This window comes from Orbicella faveolata, unplaced genomic scaffold (assembly GCF_042242905.1).
Source record: "Orbicella faveolata isolate gen_17 unplaced genomic scaffold, um_ofav_v1 contig_3, whole genome shotgun sequence".
In the NCBI taxonomy this organism is placed as follows: Eukaryota; Metazoa; Cnidaria; class Anthozoa; order Scleractinia; family Merulinidae; genus Orbicella; species Orbicella faveolata.
Window position 1 is genome coordinate 15294941 of NW_028301558.1, and position 21909 is coordinate 15316849.

At 38.5% G+C, this 21909-nt stretch overlaps 2 protein-coding genes across 4 annotated transcripts; one reads left to right on the plus strand and one right to left on the minus strand.

Moving 5' to 3' along the window:
* Nucleotides 1-1435: 1435 nt before the first annotated feature.
* LOC110041890 (coiled-coil domain-containing protein 102A-like) lies at nucleotides 1436-16893 on the minus strand. Of its 3 annotated transcripts, none has more exons than XM_089297959.1 (10): nucleotides 16764-16893; nucleotides 12635-13744; nucleotides 10958-11066; nucleotides 10071-10193; nucleotides 9427-9537; nucleotides 8330-8428; nucleotides 6458-6514; nucleotides 5633-5746; nucleotides 4549-4652; nucleotides 1436-3608 (listed from the first exon to the last, which is right to left on the minus strand). In XM_089297959.1, exons 2-10 carry the CDS (start codon nucleotides 13399-13401, stop codon nucleotides 3452-3454), a joined length of 1641 nt encoding a protein of 546 aa, XP_089154085.1. In that variant the 5' UTR covers nucleotides 13402-13744; nucleotides 16764-16893; the 3' UTR covers nucleotides 1436-3451. The 3 variants fall into 3 exon arrangements, with proteins under 3 accessions (XP_089154085.1, XP_089154084.1, XP_089154083.1); XM_089297958.1 differs by lacking the exon at nucleotides 16764-16893 and adding an exon at nucleotides 13917-13984; XM_089297957.1 differs by lacking the exon at nucleotides 16764-16893 and having other exon boundaries at nucleotides 12635-13986.
* On the plus strand, nucleotides 15617-21236 carry LOC110041831 (uncharacterized). The gene is made up of 4 exons (XM_020747154.2): nucleotides 15617-16270; nucleotides 17448-17669; nucleotides 18827-18944; nucleotides 19232-21236. Exons 1-4 carry the CDS (start codon nucleotides 15735-15737, stop codon nucleotides 19487-19489), a joined length of 1134 nt encoding a protein of 377 aa, XP_020602813.2. The 5' UTR covers nucleotides 15617-15734; the 3' UTR covers nucleotides 19490-21236.
* Nucleotides 21237-21909: the final 673 nt, after the last annotated feature.

Consider the following 21909-nt stretch of genomic DNA (forward strand, 5'->3'; position numbering starts at 1 on the left):
CATGACATTCACTCATGAAGTGTATAGCCTTAGAAAACTAAGGCTTCCGGTCTAATCATCATTCAACCATCATAAACAATGTGTAAATTCATAATTAACACAGGTTAATGTGTTATCTACCATATTTCCTCCAGTTTATTAAGTGCCATGGACAGATATTTCAAATTTGGGATTTAAGTTAAAGGGGGCCATATAATAATATTGAGAGTTTAAGACAGCTGTGACCTGCCAAGTAGACAATTTCAAAGTACAAGTACCGAGAATTACTAAGCTTTCCCAAAGAGAAACTGCAATTAACTATAGCAGAGTGTGCTAGCCAAACATTTACTGATACACTGTTTACACTGGCTATTCACACGTTTTAACGAGACAAATGTTAATGATCTTTTGTTATAACTTTTATTTATAAGGTCGTAATACTAGCAATAATGATAAATATTGCATAAAACGTACAACAGTTTTTAAAGACATGTTTCGGCATGCTTATGCCATCTTCAGTTTAATAGAGTGACTAATGATACGTGACACAAGTTATATACTACAAAATATGAATAAATTATTTACAATATGCATTACAAAACAGTGGAAACGGAAATTACAGAGTTAAAAAGGTGTTGAAGTGATGTAACTGTTTGTTAAGGTCAGGTTTGTTCTTACTAATATAAAAGGCTTCTTTAAGTTTAAGATCAATAGAGCTATTCGCTGAGTCTAAGATGCGAAAACAAGAAGGTGTGTACATGCCCCTGCATGAAGAAAATTGAGAAAGATGTTTAAAAATATGCGAGTTTTTATCGCTTACTGTATGTTCTTTAATCCTGGTATTTCCAAACTTAACAAAAATATAGTGATTAAAATATGTAAAGTGGCTCAAAAGGATAACAATAGAAATCTAGTGTATTAAATATAAAATTGAAAATCATGGCTTTCATTTCTGCACCCAAAACACAATTTCATGTGATCGTTTTCAGCCACTGTATGTGGGTTAGTGTACAAAATATAAATATGGAATTAAAAGATAAGGTTTGGGACAACATTTGCCTAATTACAGGTATGTGTGAATCACTGATATACAAGTGTAAAAAGTGGAAAAATAATGTAAATTATCTTTTTGACACATCCTTCTAATGGGAAGCAAACCCCAGATTCTAGATTACCGGTACCAGCGCTGTTTCTTTAAGTGTTGGTGCCCGAAAATGCTCTTTGGCTAAATTTACATGCCACGATCTCTCAGCCTAATTTGTGGCTCCAACTTGTAAAGGAAATGTGTATAAAAAAGGTAAACAGGAAACATTTATGTGGCAAATCAGTTTCATTCATCCTGCACATTGTTGGCACAGATTTGCCAAAAGCATAGCAGGACTTAAACAGTTTTCCCAAGCTGGTCCTAGGTAATCAAAACATTTCTACTCACAGGACTTGCACATATTTGCCATAGTTTGTTTTCTAGAAGAATTTATTGATAAATACTCGCTGAACCTTACTTTTAGAGCTGATACTGGGTTACGACTGACAAAACCTACGGTACTTTATGGATTCTCAATTCATACAGAGACCTTGTTATTATGACTGCTAGAACTTTGGTTCAGTTGCTACACGTTCTCTTAGATTAAGACGCTTATGAAAACACAGACCTTGTCAATACAGACACTTTCTGTCCTCCATATGAAGTCCCTACGAACAGGACTAAAACATATAAATAATTTACATCTGCCAGCAACAAACAACAAGAAAATTACAATTCTGATGAACTTGCTCAGGCCAAGAGTATGAGCGTGTATCATTGGACTAGGCTGAACACTTATGTGTACTACATTTGATACTGTGACTTTGCAAACTGTGCTATAACTAAGACAGTTACCTCAGTGTAGTGTACAAAAGATTGGCCACTGGTTAATGTTAACACAATTATTCTTATTGGCCGCTAAAATTGTAAGGTGCAAATATAAAACTATGTCACCTTTGAAATGCAGGCAAGTAAACATGGCACCTTACTGTAAAATTGTCATGCCAGTGCTCTATCAATGATATGTACACCAAAAAATTGAAAGGAAATGATAATGCAGGAGTGCATGGAGAAGAGAAGTGCATAGAGAAGCATGGAACAACCAAGAGCTTCTTGCATTTCTCATTGTATGTTCTTAAAAATTAACAAGTGCTTAACTCAACAATACACAAGGAGTAAGTCAAATGTTTCCTTTTTGCAATGTCCAAGAAAATGTGCATGCTCAAACTTGTGATGTAGGACACATGCATTCTAACTCAAGATGTAGCATGTGCATGACAGGAACATGTTTTCTAGCTCTTAAATGAACTCACACTGACACAATCACAGCCCACACAGTAGTTACTTAAACACTTTGTGAAGGACACTTCCTGGTCGTCAACTTAGTTGATGATAAGAATTCTGCACAGTGATGAAGTTGTCAGGGGGAAATTGCTTTTGTTTGTTGCTCTTTATGTGTAACTGATTTTCTCGCATAATTCCTCCCTGAGGGGGAGACTCCCATATAATAAGGGCGGGGGTGCTTGTTGGAAATTTTGAAAACAATCCCTAAGAGGTACCAAGATCCTGTTTTTTGGGTGTAGCTTGAAATGTTTTTCAGACCTAAGAGGTACCAATTCCCAACACAACACATTATCTCCTGTCATATATGTTTTGGCTATAATACCCTAAAAGGTACTGTAAAAGCTGCCACTGTGGACCTTTTGAGGCTGAACACCCCAAGAGGTACCAACACTGTGTTTGTAACCCCTAAAAGGTACAACAAGCAACCCCGTCTTTTTATATGGGAGGACGCCTGCAAACGCAGACGTATTTCCGGCTGTCGCTTGTCCCCGGTGAAAATAACATCTGCGAACCCGAGCCAGGAAACGATTTCTGTGATGTAGGAATTTTAAGCCAATCACAGTTTAGCTCAAGTAGTCCCAGAACTACAGCACGAGGTATTTGCTGCGAGGAGCACTCGAGTTTCATTCTATCATGGAATCTGATTGGCCGAGGAGAAACAAAAGTCCTTACATCACAGAAATCATTTCCTGGCTCAGGTTCGCAGACGTTATTTTTGGCGGAGATAAGCTACAGCCGGAAATACATCTGCGTTCCCAGGCTATACGGGAGGCCCCTCCCCGAGAATTTCTCTAGTATGTTCAACTCTTGAGATTTTACTAATTAAAAACTAATGGTGGTCACCTTAGCTTGGCTGTACTTGCATTTTACAGTTTGAAAACAAAATTCAGAAACCAGAATTTGGCTGAAAGGTAATGTCTGTGTGAACACACCACTACTGCACTATGAAGCTATGAAGACTAGTTACTAACTGCTGCTGGTGGTGATTCAGTTCCTGTTGCATCATCACACATGGCAGCTACTCAAAGCAACACAACCTTTTGGACTTCCAGTGTCACAGACGACTATATCATCCTCTTGACAAGCTTAAAAGTAGTTGGATGTTTAACAGGCTCCATTGCTACCTCGCTTGATGTTTTGGTGTTTATACTGAAATGATGTTTCCTCTTCACTATCATCTGATGACAGTTGCAGGGAGGATTTTCTGCCTCCATTATATCTTGAATTCAGAGTGGGGGCTGCACCTCCTCCAGCTCTTAATCTGACAAATACCCAAGAAATAGTATACCATTTATTATTCCTCATCTTACAAACACCTAAGGCATTCGGATCATGCTTACTGTGGGTAGTGTCGGCCAACTGATATATCGAACAATACTCAGTCAATGTGTTGGCCAAGCATCGGTCGCCACTTGGCCAATACATAGCTGATATATCAGCTGACAGTCAGTCGAGTATGGGTTGAGTATCAGTTGAATGTCAATCAAGTATCAGCCGAGCATCAGCCAAGTATTGGGCAATATGTTGACTGTCACTCGACCAACACTTGACTGACAAACATATCTGCCAACATCTCGATTGATACCCAACCGAAACTCAACTAACACCTCAATTAGCTTCAATTGATACTCAACCAACACTCGACTGACTGTTGGCCAATATATATTGTCGGCCGATATATATCGGCTGTATATTGGTCAACAGTTGACCAATAGAAGGCCGATACTTGGCTGACATATGAACTGAGTGTCGGTCAATATATTCCTTGACAGTGTTGACCAACACTACCTGCAGTGAACGTAACCCAAGTAATCTTCATTTTATGCAAGCTGAAAGATTGCAAAGCTTCGCCCTAAATGACTCTGGGAACAGTAGTCCTCCAAAAGAAGTACCCCATAGGTTGCAAAGTGTTTCTAGGTTCAAAAAGTGCTCATTATTACTTGAAAGTGACCTAGGATATTGCATGAGTGGCTTTAATATCATGACAAATCAGGGTAATAGTCAAGGCTTCTGATTGGCTAAATTTGAATTTGGGTACGCAAACACCTGAAAATCATAACTGCCCTTCAATCTTTTGTGAATAAGTTGCAATGCCAGGAGTTTAGGGATCTCGTCTGCCAAAAGGAACTGTCTTAAGTAAACCTCCAATTAAGTGGGGTGTTTAGACTCATTTGTAAGTCTTATGGCCCATTTCTACCTACCTTGAATTTAAGTGTTCTATTTGAACTTTGTAGCTATCTGCACGCTCTGTTTGCTCATCCAGATTGCGCTGCAGTTTTCTTAAATTGCTTGTTTGTGAGTCCAGCTAGAATGGTAAAAATAAATCATTCAGTAATGAACTTGGACCAATGGTCAGGACTTAGGGCATCTCTCATCATAGGTAGCTTTGCACGAAACTAATCTTCAAGAAAGCAGGACTTCAACTTGTGTAGAACAAGTCATGTCCAGTACTTGGAATGGTTGAGGGATAGTAGTTTTTACTTTGAACATGGTGAAGTTTAACCTCACTTGCACCTTGCACAAGGAATATTTAATTACTTCACTTGTGTCACACAACTTATTTTCTGTGCATTTTATATCATCAACTTTCTGAAACTAAAACTGAGGGTGCATGTAAATTAAGGCAGGGAAACAGGGCTATCTAATTGCAGTCTGGCTTCTTCAAATTGGTGATAACACATGCCGTTCTTCTCAAATTTGTAACCATTTCTCAGTTGTGAATGCTACAATAATTTATTTTCAATCAATAGTAATAATCATGGATCATGTTTACTGTAAGTAGTGTCGGTTGACACTATTGACCGATATATCGACAGACACTCAGTCAATACGTCGGCAATGTATCGGCCTTGTACCGGTCTTGTATTGGCCAAGTATCGACCAATACATGGCTGATATATCCAATCAGTCAGCCAACAATCAGTCAAGTGTCATTTGAGTGAGTATTGGTTGAGTGTTTGTTGAGTGTTTGTTCGGAATCGGTTGATACTTCAGCTAATATATGTGTGGGGGTTGACTGTCGGTTGGGTAACAGCCAACATATCGACTGATACTCGATTGACATCTGACTGATACTCAACTGTTTCTCAACTGAATGTCAACCAATATATCAGCCATGTATCAGACGAGTGTCAGCTGACACTCTGCCGACGTATCTGCCGAGTGTCGGTCGATATATCGGCTTGGTCCATAGGGTCAGCCAACACTACCTACAGCAAACATGATCTATCGTCATTTCTTTCAAACTGTCAAAGAAGGTTTGCTGCTTGTTCATGTTAGACATACCTCATCTTCAGCCTTTGACAAATCTACTTTCAGCTCCTCCACTCTTGTTCGTAGTTTTCTAACTTCATTTTCATGTTGCTCAACCCGCTTTCTGGAGTGGCTAAGTTCCTCAGCCTTGAAAGAAAATAAAAATTATTTCAAGGGAGACTCTTGGAGTGTAAACATGGGGGTTAATGTTTAAAAAGACACCAGCACAAACTGAAGTTCTTTTTGAAAAATGCAAAATGATGTCAGCAAGCAGTGGCAGTCATTGTGGAATGCGATAAACCAATTGGATCAAATGTTTGCAAAACTAACAACTCACACAATTCTGCCTTAAGATCTTTTCTCCACAGTCGCCTAATGGTCAGTGTGCTAGTCTTTGGATCAAGCAGTCTGGATTCAAATAGTTCGAGTAGTCTGGGTTCATTGCATTGTGTTCTTGGGCAATATACTTCACTCTCACAGGGTCTCTCTTTACCCAAGTATATAAATGGGTGGTGGCAAATTTAATGCTGTGGGTAACCCTGTGATGGACTAGCATCCCATCCAAGGAGTTTTAGAAACTCCTAGCCTTTTATTGCTTCAGAAACCAGGATAAGCTCCAGCAATATCCACCACTTGGCTCAACATCTACTTTACCTTTTCTTACCTATTTTTTCTTCCCATCACACGAAAAACATATTTTGAAATACAATTTGTACAATGTAATAATTCTATAACTTGATGTACTCTAAAATGCAGTATAAGTCCCTTGATATTTGGTCAGTGGTGGGGACAATCACCTAATTCCTAGCCTCCAACCATTTAAGAGTCAAAATAATTTCTAGACTATGTGTAAAATACCTTCTCCTGAAGCTGCTTTCTGACTTTGTTGTAGGCATACTTCAGTTCTTGCTGCTCCTGTGAAAGATGAATGACATGTGGTATAAAGCAGGGCCCGTTTGTTCAAAATGTAGATCAGGCTATCCACCACACAAATTGCTATCCAGAGGATAAGTGTTGGCAGAACAAAATACACTATCTTTTGGAAAACCAGCACCAGCTAACATAAACAAGGCCAGCCAAGCTCGTACGGGCAGGAAGAATATTTATACAGGCACTGAAACAAGGTTGTTGAACACCTTCAGTGTATCAGAGTTAATATATTTCTAAATAATTTACATGTACATAAGAGGGAGTCAATCTTGACAGCTCAGTTAGTTTTGTCATGAGGTGATAGGAATTTGTAGAAGTACAGAGTGTATCATAAGTGAAACCTGATGAGTGGTATGTATGTACAAACAAAAGTCACCAATTTCCCAGTGCACACAGAAAATCCAGGGCTAGTGGATATTGCAGTCCTTCGCTTGTCTGGAGGGCAAGTGGAGTTTCTTGAAGAAAAATGTCTTTAAAGACATTTGGGAGGGAGAGTCAGATGGCTTTTGGGATAGTTAATTATTGCCTGAAGGCCAGGTTCTAAAACAGGTTGTCTTTGCACTCCCTCTACTTGAGATTAAAAAGACTTTGACGTCATTTATTAATAATATCATAACTTTTTCCAGGAAGACATGGTACTTAGACATCCACTTTAACATCCTGACTAAAACCCCCCAGTTTGCCAAGCAAATTGAGAACTCATTCAGCTCTGCAATAGGTGCAGGGGTTACTCTATAAAGTTTTATACTGGGAGGCTCTGCCTCCCCCAGGGGGGGAGGGAGGCACTGCCATATATGGGCTATATAGGTATGTGCCGCTGTGACGGGTATGGTTTTCAAGCAGTTTACTCTAGGATAGGGTATATAAATCAGAGCATTTGGGTCTAGAATAGGGTATCATTTTTCACAAAACTGACCAGTTGGTTGAAGATTTTATCTAGAGTAAGAAAACCAGAAATTGCCACTCAAAAATATAAAAAAAAACAAATCAGCAAGTTTAAATTTATGCAAATCAGCCTCAACAGTGTCCATAGATGGGGGGATTTGGGGAGTTTACTTTAGTATAGGTTAGCAAAATTTAGCTGAACTAGCTCTGGTATAGGCTAAGGGTTCCAGGGTCCCAGCGGCACATCCCCACCAAGAAATTCCCAAAGTACCCTCCCCCCCTCCCCCCCACCCCAGGGCTCTGCCCCAAGGTCCAGCCCCTTACTATTTTGACAGAAAAGGTACCCCTTTCTTATATCTTTAATTGAAAAAATAACCCCCCCCCCCCTCACACTGATACTTTCATAACTGACCTGTATTATGAATAAGTCGCCAAAAAACGAAATCTTCTTGTCATTTTCATGTAGTGCGTAATAAATTAAATGATACACCACAAGGTGCATCTGTTTGAAATATTTTACTTAAAGGCCCTTGAAAATGACTAAATGACAGATTTCCCTACCCTTTCATTTACCTAAACTTCTGAAATCCCTACCCTTTTATACACCTGAAGCCTGAAAAAGGTACCACTTTCAAGCATAGCCTCACTGTTAGGCCATTATAGGGAGAAATGAAATTAAAAGACTGATCCTCCATTTTTTTTTCAACCATCGAGGGTTGTCAAAGTTGACAGAGTATCATAAGCCAGTATTCAGATGAGGCTTGTTATACTGTCTGGTAGTTCCTAATTAAAGCAAATGATAATTAATACATGCATGCTATTTTTGAGGATTACATCTTCAGCTGAAACTTGTGACTTGTGTTAAAAGCCATGTTCTTCCACTACCTGCGTACTGACTGACAGTCTCTAACTTACCCTGTTCTTCTCGTCGAGTTGGGTCTGTAATTGTTTGACATCAGCACTTAATAAACCCTTAGATGATTTGCTTGAGTCACTCAACTGAGATGACAAGTCCTACAAACAAAACAACAGCTAAATTAACATAATTTGTTAACTCTTAAGAGGGATTCTGTTGATAATAAAGGTTATGCAGTAGTCAGATCAGCTTGGCCTAGCTTGCATGTAAGTCAATATTATTTTCTTGGTGACAATGGCACTTGAGATGCAAAGAACAGGGATCCATATTGTTTTTTTCTCCAAGTCAAGCAAGTATGCTAGATGACATATTAGCCCTGGCAAAATTTTGCTTGCCCGTTCAATCAGAAAGAATGGCAACTGAACAGCAAATAAATGGAAATATTACTTTTTTATTATTTTCACGTGACCAGTCTCCCAGTACATGATGTCTGTAGTTGTGGTTGTCAGCATATGCAGAAAATCCAAGTACAAATGAAAACTAAGGCCTCTTCGACTGTCATGAAGGCTGAAAGGAATCATTTCCCTCTTCCTGCTCATATTTGGTTGTTTTTCCAAAGTATTGACATTATCAAAGGACATCCTGATCAAAGCAGCTGATGCGATCATGCCACATGTTTTCGCAGATGCAGATGCAGTACATAGCATCAGCAGTTGACAAAATGAAAATTGAGCCTGCAAGTCTTTCTCTGTTTTCTAAGACACTTAACTCTCTCCATCCAGGTGTAGAAATGGGCACTGCCAGATTTAATCCTGGGGATAACCCTGTGATAGACTAGCATCCCATCCAAAGAGGAAGTAGAAATACTCCTAGTCACTTCATATTATTGAAACTGGGATAAGCACCTGCCTGATTGGCCACTTGGCTCATATACAGACTGTACCTTACCTCAAGGGATAAAGACTCAACTTGAAATACTGATCATAGAAGCTCTGCAGTGATTCAAATAGCACCTCTTGTTGTGTGAAAATTCAAAACTGAGAGGCTGCCAACCCAGGATATACTGCAATGTGTCAACTTACAGACATCTTTTACATGGAAGCTCTGAGCATGTAAACAGAGATGTCTGTATTCTCAGGCAACTGAATCACAGTACCTCAATTTGCAGTCTCAACTTCTTGTTCTCCCTTTCCAAGGCCAACTTGTCACTTTCCAACTTATCACGTTTACTCCACTCCTGTGTGTTCTCAGCTTGCAATCTTTCAATCTTGAAAATCACAGGACGCAGAAAGATGAGTGCAATCAATGCTAAGTGTTAATTGTATTCATTTGATGGATCTTAAATTCAGCCACAAGAGATCGATATTATGTGAATACATGAGCAAGTTAATCAAAAGTATTAATAGCTCAATACCTTTAATTTGCAATTCACAAACCCCAAGGAGTACTCAACATTAAAACTGATGGAAGGTGCAAAGGACCATTTTGGGCATTATAAAAATTGACATTCTCTACATTTTGGGTGTTGTTTGTAACATTTTCACCTGAAAATGTCCAGAATACTATAATGATAGTTAAGTGACACATCATAATCTTGGGATAGCAAAATTATGTAGACCTGAAGATTTTAAGAAACGTTTCCATTGCTACCCAGGTGTCTACTACATGACACAAAGTTTATATTGAAGTTGATGGCCATTCCTGTTGCCGCATGTTCAAAGGTATTTAACTTTGAGAAAGAACCAGATTTTTTCACAATTATAGACAAAATAAATCTATATACCCAGTCTTGCCACTTACCTCCCCTCTTAGTTCATTGATTTTGCGAGTGTTTGCAGAACTGTTTGTCGAATTATAAGCATCTTCTAAGTCTGCATTAAGCTCTCCAACTTCTTTTTCATGTCTGCTCCTGAGCCTTGAGAGCTGCAAATTAAGTAATGAAGGTTAAGTTTGCAGTCCAAGTTTGAACCCTGGCCGGGGACATTGTGTTGTGTTCTTGGGCAAGACAGTGCCTCTCTCTACCCAGGTGTATAAATGGATACCACAGATTTGAAGCCTGGGATAACCCTGCGATGGACTAGCATCCTATCCAGGGAGGAGTAGAAATACTCCGAGTCACTTCATGCTACAGAAAACCTGCGACAAGCGCCGGCCTGATGGGCCACTTGGCTTGTATAGAGACTTTACCTTTACCTTGTGACCTGCACTATCATAGCAAAGTTTCTGTAGTGGATGACTAGGAGTAGATACTGCTCCCCTAGATGGGAGGATGTCATAGCAGATTACCCCTATTTTGTAAATACATGTCTTCCCTTAAAGTTTGTCTTGGTACTCATTTAACCTCCAAGGTAAAGAACTGAGTTGTCCAAGGAAATAACACAATGGCTGCAACCAGTGCTAAAGCAGGACCTTTTGATCATTCTGGGTGCAATGGTTAGTCAATCAAACTCTAAGTATTACTGCAGACTAAAATCAAAGGGGGCAGAAGGGCAAAAACATTGTGAGACAAGAAATGTTAGGTGATAACACCACCACAAAGTAATACCGAGGTCACCGTAAGGCAGGGTTCCACTGTATATACAGGACTCTGTCCTCTGTATTCAGGCTCTGGTCATACTCAAGACATCAGGAACCATTTTTTCTCTGAGCATTTTGCCCAGCAAATAACACATATAGATTAAACAAACCTCCTGGGAATAATCTTGTTGATTAACTTTAAGCTCTTCATTTTTCAGCTTCAAAGCAGTGAGGTCTGACTGAATGCCATCTAATTCTTCCAGGAGACTTTGTTTGGTACTATTAGGAGAACAAAGGAACACTAAATTAACATGTGGCCGCAGGATAGGGCTATTCAAGTTGTGACAGGAATACAGTATTTACCCAAAGAAAAAAAATTGTTACTGCATTCTTACCACCCCTTTACATAACATGCAAACCCAAATTTCAAAACCTAACAAATGAATGCATTTTTGGCTGCCATTAATCATAATTATGATGACAACTAAATAACCTTCAAATGAAGAAATAAATAAATAATAGGGGATCAAAATCTACCAATCACAACCCACAGATGTGACCTTTTGAACCCATTGAAGCAAACTCGTTTCTGGAGAGGTCTGCTAAGATGATTGATGGTAGCACAAGTTCATCTTCCAAATTCCATGTCCTCATGCTCAAAAAATTTTAAGGCTGACCATCCTGGGCTGACCATAAAGGAATGACAGTGCTCTCTTTCATCAGTGTCTAGTTATCACCAAGTTAACAATAATATAATTGCTTTTGTACTCCTTGAGGACAAAAAAAATCCCCTTCCCTTAATCGACACTCATCAACATCTCAATCAATACTTGATCTACATCTACATTGATACTCAATAAACACTTGGTATTGATCGACACTCGACCAGGGATGCCTTTAAAACACATGATGCAAAATTAGTCCACAGCTAAGCAGAAATAGGTTCCATCTGTGTAAACATTTGAAAAAGGGCTACATATTTGCCAATGTTGGTGCGGAAGAAAAGATAGTTGCTTGTATTAACAAAATACCCAGTGCCAAGCTAGAGTGAAAAACATACCCTATTTCAGACCAAATTGGTCCATCTCTATACCTCTATACCTTTTTTCAGACAAAATCAGAAATCATATTCTTCAGAGCCACACATCCCTGCCCCTTCCCCCTTTCCCTCGGAAAAAATTATACAAACTATAACTCTGTATGACAGTTCATGTTCAGTCTTTTCTTTTATTTCACCATGGCGCATGTGGTGTTGCTTCGAAAAAGTATGCTTTGTATTTAATGAAAAAAATAACAAATATAAATTGCTCTAGTCTACGACTACTGAATACTCTAATAGCCGATGAGGATTTCAACCTGCTATTTGGTTATAATAAGAAAAAATATATATTCCAAATATCTCCCAGAGAGAAGCTAAGTTTTGCTAAATGAATATAACACAATGAAATGGTTGTTGTGACTATATATAATTACTTGTCTGTAAAAACTCCAGTCTTCTGTTACATCTAGACCAAATAACAGAAGTTACAAAAGACTGAAATGTTTTGTAAAATAATGAGCATTCTTTAGCCCAGCATGCACAATGGAATTGAAAAAAATAATCATTTTAAATTACTACATCAACAAATTATTAAAATTTATTTTGTTTACCAAAGGATATTCCAGAACTTACACCGAAGTACTTTATAGTGATATATAATAAATGTATGTTGCTTTTATAAATAATGCAGTCTGGTTCTAAGCTGAATTTTAACAGGCTTATGCAGATTACACCTTGCAAAGGAATGTGTAAATTGTTAATTTCCTGTTGTAATAATAATAACAAAATAGGAATATCTGTGACTCACCTTCTCTCCTCAGAAAGCAGTTTCTCCGTTTGTTCAAGCTTCAATCGCATTAGAACAAATTGCTGCGAGCTCTCCACATCAACCTGCTTTTCACCATGATCAAGGGATTTCTGTTTTCTGCCATTTGGCCGGCTTCTTTTCCGTTCGTCAGCGGGAACCGAATGACTTCTTTCAAACGAATTTGCATCGTCACCTTGACCCTCGTAATACTCGTTCTTTTGAAGTATTTGTTCAATAAACTGTTTCTCGGCTCCTAATTTGGGCACTGTAGTTTCATAAACGCTGGAATTTTCAAGTCCACCGTCCACAAAATCGGGCGACTCCCCTTTCAGCGAAGGTTCGACGCGAGCGGACGGAATCGAACGCTTGTCTTTCTTCAATTCCCTTTCGAGTTTCTCGTTTTCCTTTTCCAGTTTAACTTGAACTTCTTGCGCTGCAATCCTTTCACGCTTTAAGTTTGAAATTTCTTTCACTGCAGCTTCAAGCTTAAGTTTTAGCTGTCGGTTCTCTTCCCTAGCTTTGTTCCTCTCAGCGCGAACTTTGCCCCATTTTTCACGCCAGTTTGCTGTGCAGTCCGACCACCATCGCATGGTCTTCTCCATTTGACTCGCCCTGGCTCGAGCTTCTTCGAGCTCTCGCTCCCTTAGCTCATCTCTGGCATCCAGATCTTCTGTTTCTGTGAAATCTAGAGGGAGATCACTTGAAGATTTTTTCTCTTGTCTGGTTGGATTTACAGCCTGAACTTGGATGTTTCGGTTTGCATTCATGTTGAGTAAAGTGCGCCTCCGAAAGAGATGAAGAATTCTAGTGCAAAGATGCTTCCAGTGAAGTAAGAAACTTCTGCTCCTTGATTCACCTGTGATAAATCTGTAATACAAACAGATCGATTGATCTCCAATATTCTGTAAGTTCAACTTTGAGGGACAACTTCATTCACAAGCGTGGATCGAACGACTACCAAACTTGACGGATTTCAAGTCACAATAATGAGCCAGCAATAAAAGCCAAAGTGCAGGTCGCCTCAGATCATTAACTTCATATCACATCCAGATGCATTAAATCACATTCGGTGTTACCGCTATAAATTGCTCTCCTGTCACTTGTTAGAATCTGCAAGATAACCATCTCAAACCTTCACGCATATTGTAGACGGACACTGCGATATTCTCTCACAAATTTCAAACTTATTGAACTTTCTCACATGCAGAGCTTACAGTATAACTGTGTTTTTGAAGGCCGCGAGTACTTAAGTAATTAACGGTTTCACTAAACATGAACTGACCTAGAAGGTCACAGACGGCTGTGTTTCACGTAAGGTCCGTAAGCCGCCATTTTACAAAATTTGTGACTGGCTTTTGCGAGACATGTCAATCAACTGCAACTACACACCGGAAGTGAAGTGCCTGTTTTGACGGCCTTTGGGCGCGAAGACATGTCAGTTTGATTAGATTCTGATGATTACAGTAATTGACTCCACTTCCCAAACAGCTGTACATGCACACAGCATTCGCTTTTTCAAGGTGTTCGCTTAATTGAATCTTTAATGATGTTGCTTCCGGTGTCGAAAAGAGCCAAAAGAGTTAGCTTTTATGCCCCTGACCTGATATTTTTAAAACATATTTTACAGGGGCACCCAAAGAGACTGAATCTTTCCAAATTACCAATTACGTCAGAAGGGTCTAAAATAGGTTTCTATATGTTCTAGAAGCCTGTTTAGTTTGTTTGGAACTGCTCTAAAAATATTTATCTGTTCGAATATTTTAGTGGAACTATGCGTGGTTGTTTCGAAAGTTCTACGGTCCTTTTATGTCATGTTCATCCGAGAGTTTTAGCTATAGATCCTGATGGGTCTTGTCGAAAGTTTGTGGACAGGAAGAAGCCATATTTTCCCTAGAAATTTTAGGCGAAGTGTTTTCTTTATACGGGTGCCTATCAAAATTTTGCAAATATACAAGGCAATATAAATGTTCGTCCGAATATTATAGGTGTAAAACCTAGTTATCCGAAAACGTTAGAGGATGTAAATTATACGCTCTCTCTTACAGACCGAAAGACAGACAGGGGTGCTCGGTTGACGTGCGTTCCTGATGACCCCTGGTAATCACCGAAATTTTCAGCAGCTTTTAGGATAATTACGACAGACGAAAATTTTAGCTAACAAAAAAAGAGGTCCGAAAATTATGGGACACTGACAAAAAGTGAGCACATCAATTCCGAAAATTTTAAGGAAACTTACGCCTGTTTCCAAAAAACTTCGGAAAGTCTAGAGCATCGCTCAGCAAATAATTTCGAAATTTTTAAGAAACATTCCATTCGAGGAGACATTTTACCGAATTATGCCGTTGGGTGCCCCTTATTTTATAGACGTTGTATTAGCGGGAACTGTCTATATCAGTAGCCGACGGGTCATGCTTGACATTTACTCATATTATAACATGACTTACAACCATTGAGGTAAGCTTAAAAATCAAAAAAAATTATTGTCGAAAAATACCTCCATGAATGTATGACCACTGTCCTGAACTTCGCATTAAAAATATAGCCAATGAAAATTTAAGAAGTCCAAAGGTCGAAAACAAATTTTGAAGTTTATATGAAACACTTGAAAGTACTGTTGAAATAAAACTGAGAATGAAATTTTACCTGTGTTGCACAATTTCTCTGATTTTTAAAATTTATTTTCTCGAGATACCATGAGAAATTGTCTTAAAATTATCACTTAAAATTATTCTGGTTCTAGGTTTTTGTCCACAGAAAACCAAAATTACTCGATCCCCTATCGGATTTCGTCAGCAGTGACTCTTGTGGAATGGAAGTGAGACCAAACACTCCATTAAGACAGAAAAGACAAGATAAAACTTGGATCGGTTTCAAATCCACTTGTAAACCTACGATTTCTTTCTAAAATTGGTTAAGCTCTTGTTCTTTTAAGTGTCTCTGTAACAGATCCCGAACACTTTGAAGGAATGTTGCTATAATTTTCCTTGCCTAAACGATTTCATTCTTTTCACTTTCATAATGTCATTCCTTTACATGGATATCTCCTTCTCTTTCATTTCCGGTTTGTGGCAGCATCAAATCGAGGCAACATAAACACAACATGGCGCAAAGTGATGTAGAGGAATTTTGCAACCTTCCCGAGGAAATCTGGCTTCATACGATTGGATACCTCGCGGCTATTCAAGATATTCTCAACTTAGGATGCACGTGTAGAAGACTGTATGATCTAACAAACCAAAATGTTATTTGGAGAAGACGTTTTAAGGGCGACAGCAACCATCTTTTGCACCTCCCGCAAGGTTCACAGTGTTCAGCTTTTCATCACGTCATGGCCTCGAAGGACGAAAGTGAAAACTTTGATGTGGAGCAAGGATTCTGGAAGAAGTTGTATCTCAAAGCAAGTCATGCTCTTTCATTTCAGAACAGAAATTTCAATGGATTTTCTAGCATTGCAGGAGAAAGATTATGTGCGGAGTTTGTGGCAAATCCAAGAGCGGCTAGAAGTGTCATGATAAGCTTCAATGGGGTTCGATTTGATGATCGCGCTCCGACTAAACAGAGTGTGGAAATTTGGGTCAAACTGAACAAGAGAAAACCCGACGGGATAATTATTGGATGTCAGAGCGAATCAGTAAGGTAAATGTCACATCCTTAGGGGGGTAGGGTAGGTTTGTTGAAATTTTTGAAGTACACAGGTATTGTCAAGTATTGTACATCTTCATAGAGGTATAAAATGACTTTATTAAATGACTAGCACTACAAGTGGCCCAGGTGAAAAAAATGCTGCACTGTAATTTGCTACCAACCATGCAAGAGTAGCAAATCACCAGAACTACCTGTGTCTCACAAGAAAAGAAGTTTTTTTTATGCCATATCATGGCCCTCCAACTGAACAAGCTTCTAAATCTAAATCTCTACTGTGCAGAAACTCCCAAATGGGATTTTACGCACAGGGACACAGTTAGCAGTTTCTTAATCACAATTGCAGAAGTGACCTTTAAATATAATTAGGTCATTAAAGATGATTTCCAGTCCGTACTGCACAGTCTCAGAATCCTAATGTTTATAAACATTATAACAGCTCACTCGATCGAATGCAAATTAATGTTATTCGTTACGAACCACATACCTTATCTTTGAGGCCTTTAAAATTTTTTTCTTCCAACAGCTTCATTAATTTTTACAGCTGCGAAGTTGCTTCATCAAGTGATATAAGAAAGAACGAAGCAAAAAGCTTCTACGGCTTCATATCCATAATGGTGGTTGCTTTGAAACTTTGAATTTACTTCATGTAAGTAGTTGTGAGATGTCTACATTTTGTAATGTCTTACATGAAACAAAACAGAAAACACAAACACAAACTCTTGAGAATGCACAATACAGACTGGAAATCATCTTTAACATTTAGGTATCATATAAGAGAGGCTTTGAATTTAAAGCATTAAGCAGGGGTAGCACTCTGAATATCCTGCCCAATATCCCCAGTGGTTATGGCTAAAAGTGAACTGAAAAGTGAAGCATACTGAATATACTGGGGTAGATTATCCCATTCTGGGATGGTACACGGGACGAAAGGTGATCTGTAAGACCTATAACAGTTCTTGTGTGTCTAGACGTTTCTATAGTGGTACTATCCAGTAGATTGTCTGGTGGCGAGGTCATTTTCCGCCAAGAGCTTGTGATTATAGTGCATGACTGCATCTTGCTCCATCAGCAGACAGATTAAGAATTTGGCCAAATAAATCCAGCCATCCTCACCTTAAGTTGGTCAATGAATGTGACTTTGTCTTTACCTTGTTGTTTTCCTGCTCAGTTCAAACAGGTGGCCTAACTATCACTGGCAGATACTTCATGTAGGTCCTGATGGCTGCATCAGAGGCTCCTTGGAACCTTACAAGTTCATGAAAGGGCCTTGCATCAATGATGGACAGTGGCACCACATTGCATTAACAGCATCTTCAGATTGGCAATGCATGTTTGTTGATGGACGAGTTGTTTGCTCAATAAATTTTGGAATTGGGCATGAGCTTCACAGGTGCAGTATGGTTGAATATAAAAGAAATTCCTCACTGGTGACCTCCACATACTTGTTTAATGTCAAGATAATATTCTGTTAAATTTTATATGATTGGACATTTTTAGGTGAATAAGATGTATCACTGAACAAGTTTGGGCCTTTACTTTGTAAAGTGGGTTGGGTTTTTCTTTTTTTTGCTTATCTTCTGGGAGGGGGTAGAAATTACTCCTGTTGTTTTCCGAGTGACAATCCTACCACAGAGCACAACTGCATAACTGTAGATTTAACCTTTCTTCTTACTTTTTCTTCTCTTACAGTTTAAATCCTTACTCAAAACATACCTTTTTAAACTGGCTTTTAAAAATTTGATATAAGTTTTGGAATTTATTATGTGATGTGCCTTTGATCATTGCATGCTAAAAGGTGCAGTATAAGTTGTTAATTATTATTATTATTATTATTGTTATTGTTATTATATTATTATTACTTATTATTATATGGCTTGTGTTTGTAGCCGATATAACGTGGGCTCTGATTGGCTAATTCTAGGGCATTACTCTCCCGTAATGCTCATGGGCTGATTACCAGCTTGCAAAAACAAAGCAATAAGCCATATAATAAACAACTTATTAACCTCGAACATTCGGTCTTCACGGGAAAATCTCAAACCTCAGCCTTGCTGTATTGACCTCGTTATTGCTCGGTCAATACAGCAAGGTTTCAGTCTGATATTTTCCCGTAAAGACCTCACTCTCAGTTAATAAGTGGTTAGTAACAACTTGATATAACTGCTACAAGAAAATATATGTTGGGTCCATATCTAACTATGTGTACTAAAACTGGAACAACAACTGGAAACTGTTACAAACAGTATACATAAAGCCCAGAGTATGGTTGTTCAAAGAGTGGACAATCTTATCTACATGTCTAGAATCAATATCAGGCCCGGGTTGTTCAAAATATCCACTGGATAAATCATTATCCAGTGTATAGCACGTTTTTTGTGTGTTAACACTTATCCACTCAACAACGATTTATCCAGTGGATCACGTTATCCAGCCTTCGAACAACCGGGACCAGACGGATAATGCAGTTACTTTTGTCAAAGCTCATCTACTGGACAGTGTTTTATGTGGTGTATAACATGCAACTTATAATATGTCCATATTTTTCAGATATTACATGAAGTATAGTCAAATTGGTAACGGTGTTATCAGCTATGGGACATGTACACCTTGGGGAGATGATGCCATGCCTCGTGGTCATACTGGATGGTATCCCTTTCATGGCATGGTAAGATCTATATTTTGACAAACATCGTAGTGGAAATCACAACATAAATTGCTCCAAAAATCACCTGTGTAAAGGGTCCTTTAGGCCTAATGAAACGTGTAATAAATTTTTAGATTCGTCAGTCTGTCCCAGATTCTAAGATTGTTTTGGAACAGACAAGATAAATGTGTGAATGCTAACAATAAATGAGCTCGGAAAGACACAGTTTCCTATTTTTGATTTTCTTAAAGATTCAGTAAGATGGCTCACTAGAGGTATGATTGAATTTATTTTGTTTTTCTGCCAAGGTAAGGGAAATTCGCATCTGGTCCTGCCTGTTGTCCGAATCTGAGGTGCGTCAGAACATGCATGTACAAAGAATAGACCTGGTCCAACGAAAAACAACTGGACATGGCAAAAATGCTTTGATTGGCTACTGGCCCATGAATAGGCTAATGTCGGGTCCGTGGCCCTGGCAGGGATCTTTAGTATCCTGTACATCACACTTGGAGGAACACAGGGAAAACAGTGTGCATTTACGGATTGTACGAGCCAGTTTGCCATGACAACACTCTCTGCAAGTTGGGTGTACATTTTCTGTTGCAACCATGTGGGGTGTGCATGCTGGTTGTCGTCATTTAATACCAACTTATGTTGCAGCGCACAGGGCTTCGGCTATACAGTCAAACTTCTGTACAAAGGCCACCCCACGTACAAAGTTAACTGCCTATTGTGGGGAGGTGGCTGCTGTTAGCAGGTCAAGAGCAGATCTCTAAACTGGGACGAAATCATGTGGCCGCTGCAGAGAGGTTGCCATTGTGGGGAGGTAGCCATTAGTAGATTGCCTTAGTTGTCCTGCAGGGCATGATGAGGGATGAGATGAGAGCCATTAGTAGAAGTTTGACTTACTTAACAACTTTGTCAAGCAGCAGTGACTTAAAGTTCCTTTCTCCATCAGCAGAACTTTAGTCTTTTGTGTCATTGTAAATGTGGTTGGTGTGTTAATTTTCTGGGATGTTTACTGTTTATTGCACTGTCAGCAGTAACAAATTTATCTCCACCTTCATTATTAAAGATGCACATTGTTGTGATCATAGCTCACCAACGTGGCAACTTGTATCAAATTTCAGAGGAGAAAAATGGTTTTGATTGTTGGTTTTATTGATGAATCTGTGAATTTATTGATATATCTTCGAGTGGTTATCAATTGATTGTCGTAAAACCAAAACCAAACCAATTACTTACCAATAAGACTACACTTCCAATCTCAAACCGTAGTAAAACCAAGACCAAAGTAATTCCCTAATTACTTTAGACACTCAATTGAAAACCTCTCTAATGCTGAAATCTTTTTGTTATATAATTGCAAATGTCCTTCGAGATTTGTGTCATAGAAATCTGATTTTGTAAACCCCCCCCAAAAAAAATAATAATAATAGTAATAATAATAGTAATAATAATAATAATAATAATAATAATAATAGTGGTTTTCAATTGAGTGTCAAAAGTAATTAGACAATTACTTTGGCTTTGGTTTTGGTTTTACTACGGTTTGAGATTGGCTGAGTAGTCTAATTGGTAAGTAATTGGTTTGGTTTTAGTTTTACGACACTCAATTGAAAACCGCTCTCATAATAATAATAATAATAATGATAATAATAATAATAATAACATAGAAATAACAGAAAAGCTTACTTTGAAAAAATCAGATTATATTACCAGTATTATTATTAGATTATATTATTGTTGTCAAGTATGTTTATATCTCACTTCATTTCTGTTGTAACTAGCCATGAAACTGTTTTAAATTAAATTAAAATTAAATTAAATTTTATAAGTCAAGTTCTTCTCACATTTTGATTGGTTCTTAGTGATTTCTTTGTTTGTTTGTTATATTTTTTTTTCTCCATGTATAAATGTATTTTCAAAATATCAATGTTAAAGGCAACGAAGCCCAGGAAGCCAGTAAACCTTATGATCAATTGGATGACAGACGTATAGATGACATCAGTAACATTCTTTTTTTGTTTCTTTATTTTATAAAACAAGTAGATTCCATGTTGCCGTGCGTCTGTTCAGTAAAAGATCAGAGATGACGTCCAAATGTGGTAAGAACATCAGTGACACCATAGTTAACTATGGTGACACACGAGGCGATGGCCGACTGTGCCACTGAATAGTGATGTCTTTACCACATTATGATGTCTTTCTGTGATCTATTACTGAACAGACGCATGGCAACAAGGAATCTTAATAAAATAAAGTAAAATTTAATACAATGGTGGAAATAAAAAAATTATATTCAGAAGACAATTTCGTGGTGTAGAGTATCTTACTCAATGAATCCTGTGGGTGGTAATTTCAAGCTCTTTTCATGTTTCCTGTGGTTTTAATCGTTTTGTGCTCGTGGCCCCTGCCGTTTTATTCTACCGATTGATCAATTAGTACAGTTTTTTAATCAAATCAATCGAGGTCGCTTAGCACAAATACAATCATCTGGGGACATTCCACAAAGGCAACATCTTGTAGCGGTCTGGTTATTGTAGTTGTTTACAGTTGTTTAAGCCGTTGAAAAAAAATACTCCGAAGCATTCTCTACGAGATTTATGTTATGACTATCCTAGAAAGGTTTTTCAGTCATTCCAGTCAACGTATAGATGTAATCAAACATCATGATCAGGTTGATGAAAGTGATAGTCAGTGCAAAATCAAAGCGAATTAAGTGACCAGCCCGACCGCCTTTGCGCTAAAAAACAAATTATCTCAATGTCTCGGAAAGACATAGAAAATGGAGCAGATTGTGGCTGAAAAGGGATAAAGGATTTCAGGCAAGCTGACCCAACCAATGGTAGGCTCTCTCTAGTCGAAAACAGGCTCTCTTGTTGAGGATGGGCAGAAGAGAAAACGGGAGGAAACCATTTCCTTCTCGGCCCTTCCAGCCCAGAGATCTGCTTCCAGCCGGAGCCTGTTCTCAGGCTAAGATGGG